Here is an 8,428-nt window from a genome sequence, read left to right as displayed (position 1 = left end):
GAACTTCCAAAGATTCAGAGCCAACTCACCGCAGGGAGCTCTCAGGGGTAGCAGGTGTCCTCTCACTGGCACTGGGCCAGCCGAGACGGATGTTCCCTGTGTGGATGGTGGGAAGAGCTACTCCAGGTGTGGGTGATCCACACAGTGGGGCGTTTGAAAGTGTTTTCCGTGTTCAACATACTCCTTTGATGAACTCACGGTTTTTTTTTAATAATTGAAGTATAGCTGATTTACAATATTGTGTTAGTTTCAGGTGAACAAACATGTTTTTACTTTTTAAATTTTTCCTGTATTACTGTGTTCCTCATACATTTATTCAAATTTATTGAATCAAACATTGGGTTTTGTATTTTGTGTCCTTTGAAATTTTTCTTAGTAGTTCACTTAATTTTATTTTACCAAAGTTTAGGTTTGTGAAGTTAGAAAATAAAAACCACAGCTAGAAAATTCACACATCTTTCAGTGCAGGGAGTTTGAGAATTCCAGGTAGGGATTCAGGTAACTGGAGGTGTGATTCCAACTTCTTTAGTCTATGAAGCCTAAAATCTGTGAGGAAGTGAAGTTAGCCAAGGAAATTATAAGATGGGAAATGAGGCATTGAGAAGTCACCAACCCTTGCCATGAGAATGGAGGGGACCTTGTATCTGCTCAACACCCTTAGAGCATCTGGTCTAATGCTCTTCCATTTTACGGAAGATGAACCCAGTGAGGGAGTGTGGCTTGTCTTAGGCACTCAGTTTGTGAGGGACTCACATTTTGTTCCAGTACCCAAGTCTCTGCACTTCTCATCCAGTCTGCTACACCAGCCCTGAATGGCCCAAAAGCCCTTATTCCCAATGCACAGAAAAGAAAGCCGAGTCGGAACAGTGTCAACAACTTTTATTACCACTCACATATTTCATAGGAAAGGGAATGTAGCAATCAAGTCAGAGTTGTATAAAAACGCAGGTCGGCCCGTGTTCCTCCATTGACATCCGCGACATCAGGCACAGCAGCTGCACTTGTCTGAGGCCCCTTTGCAGACGCAACCCTGGGCACACTTGGCGCAGCCCACGGGGCAGCAGGAGCAGCAGCCTGGGGAGAGATGGGGGAAAGCAGATGTCATCGATGAGTTTCCCAGGCTACTCGTCCAACAGCAGCCCTGCCACAAGCCCTCAGATCCAAAGGATCCTGAGTACAGAAAAACATGTGCTGTTCCAAGAAAGTTGGGAGGATATTGGGGTTTGGCTTCCACTAGGAAATGGCTGCCCTGCCTCATCTAAGCCCAGGACAGGGCAGAAAATCACAAGGAGCAGTGACAGGTGCCGAAGGGCAAAGGAAGACCAGCCCCCCCCCGCCAGAGCCATACACTCTGAGCCCGCTCTGGGTTTCCTCCCTCACCCTAGCTGCAGCCCCCAGGTTCCCAGAGAAAGCCCTACACTCACTCTTCTTGCAGGAGGTGCATCTGCAGGCTTTGCAGGTGCAGGAGCCAGCGCAGCTGCAGGAGCCGCCTGCCAGAAAAGGAAAGGCCAGCAGTGAACAGTGCGGGGGATGCAGGAGGTACAGCAGATGGTCAGCAATCCCTCCCTGCCACCTCTTCCTGGGTGCAGGGCCCAGTGCTAGGGACTCCTGTCCAGCATAGAACAGACAGAAGTCTCACCCCTCCTTCTCTGCCCTTCTATGCAAAGGGCCGTGTACTGCCTTGTATTTACCCCACAGGTATGGTCCCAGGCTCCAGAGCCCATTCAGGATGCCTGGGTCTGGTGGCCAGCACCTTCTGTCTGAGCCCAGAAGAGGCAATGTCCCCTCGCACCCGGCACAGGGAATGTAGAGGCCTGGACAGAGCACTGCGGCCGACCCAGAAGCCCCCTGAGATCTGGATGATGTGGCGCAGAACAGCCTTGAGCCTCAGGCCTCTCGCCTCTGAAATGGAAGCCCCAGTTGGATGGAAACGCTCTAATGGGGGATGAAGGCGCTTGTCCAGGGAGAAAGCACGTGCCGGGTTAACTACAGAAGCCCACTTCAGCTCAAGCTCAAAATATTCCTCCCTCCTCCAAACACAGGGATGCTTCTTGGTATTGGGGAAGGGGCATCCAAAGTTCCAGAGCCAGGGGTTCCTCACCAGTGGAGCAGGAGCAGTTGGGGTCCATTTGGAGGCGAGGTGAGGCCGGGGGTCCAAAGCAAGTGGCGAAGAAGAGGGTCTTGGGCCGGTTGGGGGCGTGTTGGAACCTAGGAGCCGGCGGGTTCAGTTTATACCCAGAGGAGGCGGCCCGGGCGCAGAGGCCCCGCCCCCGCCTTGCACGCGGCGCAGGGATCTGCGCCTGTGCAGCCGGCAGCGCCCGTTCGGGCTGTGCGCAGATGGCTGGGCCGAGCGCAGGGTTCCGTGAGCAAGGATTGGGTCCGTGTGCAGCGCTGCGGCCGCCCCTTTGGCGCTAGAACTCGCGGAGGGACGGTATGCCGGGCGGCTCTCGGTGTCCCAGCTTCCCTGCCCGCCCCTTCCCAATTTTCCCAAGGTAGGCAGTCACCTTTGTTCCGGAGTCTTCCAGGAACCCAGTCCCCCCGCCGCGGCCCCCTTCCCCCTCCCTCCCCCCCGGCCTGTGCTCACGTCCCTGGCTTGAAGGGGGTGGTGGAAAGAGCCGAAGGAGTTGTGTGCAGCGTCCCAGCGCGGATGTGACGTTTGCCTCCCAGTACTTTTCCTTTCCCTGTGCCCAGAGGGACTTAGGCCCTATTTTTCTGTCTCAGTTTCAAGGCGGACGCTGGCCTCTGTCTGCTCCATCCTTCCTCCACTCTCTTAAGTTTGAAGGGATTTATGGGCACATATGTCTGGATCCTTTGCACAAAACTCTCCAGAGACTCTCCACAGCCTAGCCAGCCCACCTCACTCCAGGGAAGTTGTTCAGAAAGTGGGATGCCTCCAGGGAAGGGATCATTTTAGGTGATAGGCAGATCTAGCATGTGCATATCAAGAAAAATAATTGTTTCCCTTTCATTATTACTGACCATTAGACAGCATTGTGTGTGTGTCCCACCTGGTTAATCGTTTTTTTATCTTTCAACCCTCACAATGACTCAAAAAGAGGAATACTGTTATTTATGAGCCCATTTGGCTGGTGGGAAAGGTAAGTCACAAGGATGTTAAATAACTTGCCCAGGGTCACAGAGCTGGGAAGTAGTGCCACTGGATCTGAATCCAGTCAGCTTCCCAAGGGAAGAAGATCAAAGATAAAGTTTTCCTTTGGCCCAAAGTTTTCCTTTGATGTATCTTCAACATCAGTGTACTGCTTGAAATCTTTTAAACAGAGATAAGCCTCAAGCTTATCATCTCTCCAGGCCCATGTCATGATTTTGTTTTCAAGGACCTAGATTGCCTTTTCTTTCTGCAAGACATCATACTGGTCCAGTACACTGATGATATTATGCTGCTCGGAGCTAGTTGCAAGAAGTAGCAACTACTCTAGGCTTATTGGTTAAGACTCTGCAATGGCTGTAAAAAAGCCTATGGAATAGAGAAGATCCCTTAGGGCATCTCTTAGTACTACCCTGCCCTGTGATTAAAGTCAGTGAAAAACTACTATAACAACCCAATCAAGGCAGGACTGATAAGGGCTCAGACCCTTCAAAAATGAAGGTTTGGGTCACCCCAGCATCGTAAAGAACCATGACCAACTGAGGTGCATGCAGGGAGCAAAGGGAATACAGAATAGGTCGTGTAAGAAGATAATGTCAGCTATAACCACATGACCAGTTCCAGAAACAGAAATGACAACTATAATTGTTAGGAGTACTTCATTATTTTGATATAAATATGTTTATATATATATACGGCAAATATCTTTTTCTTCCCTCTTTTATCCCCTTCTCATATAACATAGAATGTATTGACTTTACATTGTAGTATTTACGTATTGTTAACATCACAGTATTTGTTACGTGTTATCAAGTACAAAAGTGACCATCACCCAAGTACTTTGCGTCCTCCTTTGGGGACAGTGTTATACATTTTCAGTTGTAGGTAGGATAGTTGTGTCATATTAGGCAGAAGTATGACCTTGTTATTGTCTTTGTTGGGAGATTAAGTACGGTTTACGAAGTTGTGTGGGTGCTAGTTTGATAAGTGGTGGTCTATAACGGTTAGTTTTGTGTACCAACGTGTTTTAGGCTGTCATGCCGAATCCTTGATCACACACTAGCCTGATGTTGCTGTGAAGGTATTTTTCAGATGTGATTAACATTTAAATCAGTAGACTTTGAGAAAAGCAGATTACCCTTCATAATGTGGAAGGCCTCATCCAGTCAGTGAAGGCCTTAGAGAAAAACTGAGGTCTCTTGAAGAGGAGGGAATTGGGCCTCCAGACGGCCTTTAGACTCAAGATTGCAACCAACATCAACTCCTACTGGAATTTCCAGGCTGCTGGCTAGCCCTATAAATTTCAGTCGTGCCAGCTTCCACAGTTCCATGAGCCAATTTCTTAAAATAAATCTCTCACTCTCTCTTTATCTATCTCTCTATCTACCTACCTACCTACATCCTGCTGGTTCTGTTTCTCTGGAGAATGCGAATACAAATATATTTTAAAACATATAAATCATTAAAGGAAAAATGTTAAGTAAAATACTGGTGCAAGTGGTAGCAAAGGGCACAGACTGTTGTGCTCAGGTTCATAAATCCCCAGTGGTGATCAGTTGATGAGGACAACACAGGACACACAGCTAGGCACACCACCACTGCTTCTGTGTCTAGAGGTAAATAAATACCCCCTATGTTAATAATAATAATAATAATAATAATGATAATAATAATAAATGGCTAACATTGTAGACCACTCACCCCGTGCCAAGCACCATACTAAGTTCTTTACATGTACTAGTTCTTTAATCTTCTGAATCATATGCTTTTATTTTGCCCCTTTAAAAGTGGAGGAGACTGAGCCACAGAGAGATTATGTGCTGTGGCTATAAGTGACGCAGGTGAGATTGGCACTCATGCAGGCTGACTGCAGCATCATGCCCTCACCCACGATCTTACACCAGGACTTCATATGACAGATGAAGATGTTGAAAGCTGGCACAGAGGCAGCAATGGGAAGAGCACTGAGCAGGCAGTCTGTATAGTTCTGTGACCTCTCTGGAATTCAGTTTCGCTTGTGTCAAGCCAGGAGCACAATCTGTCCATTTCGAAAGGTCCTTCTAACTCTGAATAGTGAGAGGCAGGATTTAGCATTCAGTGACATCATTATCTGCCAGCTGTGGCCAGGGGGTGAGGTCAGCTGTAGTGTAGGTTCAGACCTCTGACCTCTGAGCTGTGTGACCTTGGGCAGGTTGCTTAACCTCTCTGGAATCAGCACAATCATTCCAGCCCCTGCACATTCATTCTGTCACTGGTTCCTGTGACATGAAGCATGGGAATGGCTTCTGAGTCTGTCCAAATGCTGTGGCAGCATCTTGTCCTGGGGGTCTCTTTGGAGGTCATCCATACTCCCTTTGGCACCGGATCAGCAAATTTCCAATCCCACCCTTAACCTCCAACCCAGAATAATGCTTCTAAACCAATGAGCTTTTCCCCAAGAGCTTGTTGGGAGCTAAAAGGATTCTCTCTTCTTGAATGTCAGTGTGGACATAATGATCATAATGGCCACTGCTTATTAAGCCAGGACACTATCATTTAATCCCCACATAGAGATATAATCTCTTTTTCACAAATGGGAAAATAGAGACTCAGATGTTGAGTAACATGCCCAGGCCATACCACCTGTGGCGAAACAGGCTGTGAACTGAGACGCCCATGCCCTCAGCACAGGCTGGTTTCTGAAATCCCCTCTTCACACAGGGCAACTGTGGGCAAGCATGGTCTTGACTCTTGGGCCACGTGACTTGTCTTTCTCTTTTATTTTACATCAAATAGCCATTCCCTCCACAAATAGCCAGGGGGACTAATTGCTGGCATTAATTACAAGTCACAAGGCACCTCACTCCTGCCTAATAAACACCACCACACCCTCAAAACTGCAGAATCTGCCGTCACCCAGCATGGGCGGACATGAAATAGTCCATCTGGAACTAATTCTCAGGCACATGCCCTCTTCATGGGAAATGACTGTGTAATTCCCTCCACACCCCTAGTTATTTTGCTGCTTTCAAGTAGCCAAGGGCTGGATTTTGGAAGGACAGATTGCAACGGTGCTCAATGGACACCTTCGATGAACATGTGTGCAACGTTTTTAAATCTCTGATTTTGTTTGTTTTTCATATATTGATTGAAATTACACGTGTGGAATCTAAAAACGTGGGCTTTGTATTGTTCTGTGGCATTTTTATAGTTTTGTTTTTGTTTTTTTACCAAGGTTTAGGTCTGCAGTGGATGGGAAATGAAGTCTGTTCCTTCACCACAGGGATTTTTTAAAAAATTATTATTATTATTATTATTATTTTTTGAGGTACGCGGGCCTCCCACCGCTGCGGCCTCTCCCATTGCGGAGCACAGGCTCCGGACGCGCAGGCCCAGCGGCCATGGCCCATGGGCCCAGCCGCTCCACGGCATGTGGGATCCTCCGGGACCGGGGCACGAACCCGCGTCCCCTGCATCAGCAGGACTCCCAACCACTGCGCCACCAGGGAAGTCCTACAGGGATTTTTTAGACGCCCCATTTAGATTCAAGCAGGTAAGGGAGTTTTCCACCCCTTTAGTCACTTTCAAGACTAAAATCCAGCGAGGAACTGAAGTTGAACAGGGAAACCATGGAGAATGAGAATTCTGGATTGAGAAGTTTCTGTGCCACCAACCCTTGACTTGAAAACAGAGGGCACCCTGTATGTGCCCAGTGTCCTTATAGCATCTGGCCTGAGGCTCTCCCATTTTACAAAAGATGAAGCCCAGTGGGGTAATGTGGCTTGAACAAGGCACTGGGTTTGTTAAGGGCTAACATTTTGGTCCAGAAACCAAGTCTCTGTACTTCTAGTCCAGTCCCTCACCCCAGCTCTGGTCAAGTCAAGGAAAACAGCCAGAATAAAGCCAACCACTTTTATTAAATCATTTTTGTATTTTATAGGACAAAAAAAAAAAGAGGAATGTAGGTTTGTCCTGGTTGCTCTATTTACACCCGGGGCAGGCTCTCCGTGACATCAGGCACAGCAGCTGCACTTGTCTGAGGCCCCTTTGCAGATGCAGCCCTGGGCACACTTGGCGCAGCCCGGAGGGCAGCAGGAGCAGCAGCCTGGGGAAGGGAAGGAGGCGGCAGAGATGAGCGCTTGGAACAAAGGATTAATAAGGCTTCCCGTCCTCTCCAGTGGAGGCGCCACCGTCCCAAGGGAAGGGGCACCTACTGCCCTATTTAAATTCCCTCCGTGGTGTAGAGGGCTGGGGGCGTGGGGGCGGGCCTGGCGGGGGGGTGGGCGCGTTAGGGGTAGGTGTAGAGAAAATTCCACTTACTCTTCTTGCAGGAGGTGCATTTGCACTCTTTGCATTTGCAGGAGCCGGCACACGGGCAGGATCCACCTGCAAAGAGAACGGCCGATATAAAAACGGTTCCCGGAGACTCGAACGCGGGCATGGGTGTAGGAGCCTGAGTTTGAGTCCCAGTTCCACAACCAACTCGTGGGAACCTGGGCAAGCCACGAATTCTGATCTCCTTATCGGTCAAACGGGATCTCCTAGTTTAACTTAGAATAGAGACGGGTACACCAAAACGCTTTCGAAAGGGGCAATTTGTGCCCGGAAAGTGAGTGAGGAGTCAGAAATTGCTTCTCTAGTTCTACAGTTGACACCCAACCCCGAATCAGATCTCCTTACCCGCGGTGCAGGAGCAGTTGGGATCCATGGCGAGAGGAAGCGGAGGCTGGTGTCCGGAGGCTGCGGCACGAAAGGATAGCAAGGATGTCGAGGGGGCGTGCTGGAGCGGAGGGCGCCGTGGCCTCCCTTTATAGCGGGAAGGAGCCGGGGCGAGTGCAAAAGCCCTCCGGGGCGGGCGCTGCCTGCACACGCCCCGCGCTGAGTCACTGGCGGCCCGCGCGGCGCCCCGAGCGAGCTGTGCACACGGGCCACCGGGCACCAGTTCTCAGTAGCCGCCCTACATGCGCCTCGGCGAAGGAGGGCCGGGTGCAGAGCGCGGACCCCGTGCGCAGGGCTGTCTCGGGCTGTGCGCGGAGCACCCTGACCCCTGCCCTTCGCTGTGTGCGCAGTTCCCGCCACCGCCTTCCCCCTCCCCCAGCACGCCCCACCCCAACCCGCCCCACCCCAACCCTCCCCACCGCGTCCGTCCGGTGCCCTGTGCTTGAACCTGAGTAGTTAAGAGAGTGGGTCTTGCGGACCCTGCTCGGGGGGAAAACCGGTGGGAAGTCAGGACAGATTAAAAAAAAAAAAACCTCTTTGCACCCGTCAAGGCTTAAAAATTGTGTAGCATCATATTAAAGCCGTGGGCTGGTTATTGATGACATACTGTATATCGAGTGCTTT

The 8,428-nt window shown here is 49.9% G+C and overlaps 1 protein-coding gene across 1 annotated transcript; it reads right to left on the bottom strand.

Annotated features, from left to right (window-relative positions):
• Positions 1 to 864: 864 nt before the first annotated feature.
• Positions 865 to 7,913, bottom strand: LOC307066818 (uncharacterized protein). The gene is made up of 6 exons (XM_079724056.1): positions 7,766 to 7,913; positions 7,406 to 7,471; positions 7,107 to 7,190; positions 2,102 to 2,341; positions 1,425 to 1,490; positions 865 to 1,074 (listed from the first exon to the last, which is right to left on the bottom strand). The coding sequence occupies exons 1-6, from the start codon at positions 7,791 to 7,793 to the stop codon at positions 983 to 985; spliced, it is 576 nt and encodes a 191-aa protein (XP_079580182.1). The 5' UTR covers positions 7,794 to 7,913; the 3' UTR covers positions 865 to 982.
• Positions 7,914 to 8,428: the final 515 nt, after the last annotated feature.

This window comes from Hyperoodon ampullatus (genome assembly GCF_949752795.1).
Source record: "Hyperoodon ampullatus genome assembly, chromosome: 18".
NCBI classification, from domain to species: Eukaryota; Metazoa; Chordata; class Mammalia; order Artiodactyla; family Ziphiidae; genus Hyperoodon; species Hyperoodon ampullatus.
The sequence above is the reverse complement of the archived record's forward strand: the minus strand, read 5'-3'. Positions and strand labels throughout refer to the sequence as shown.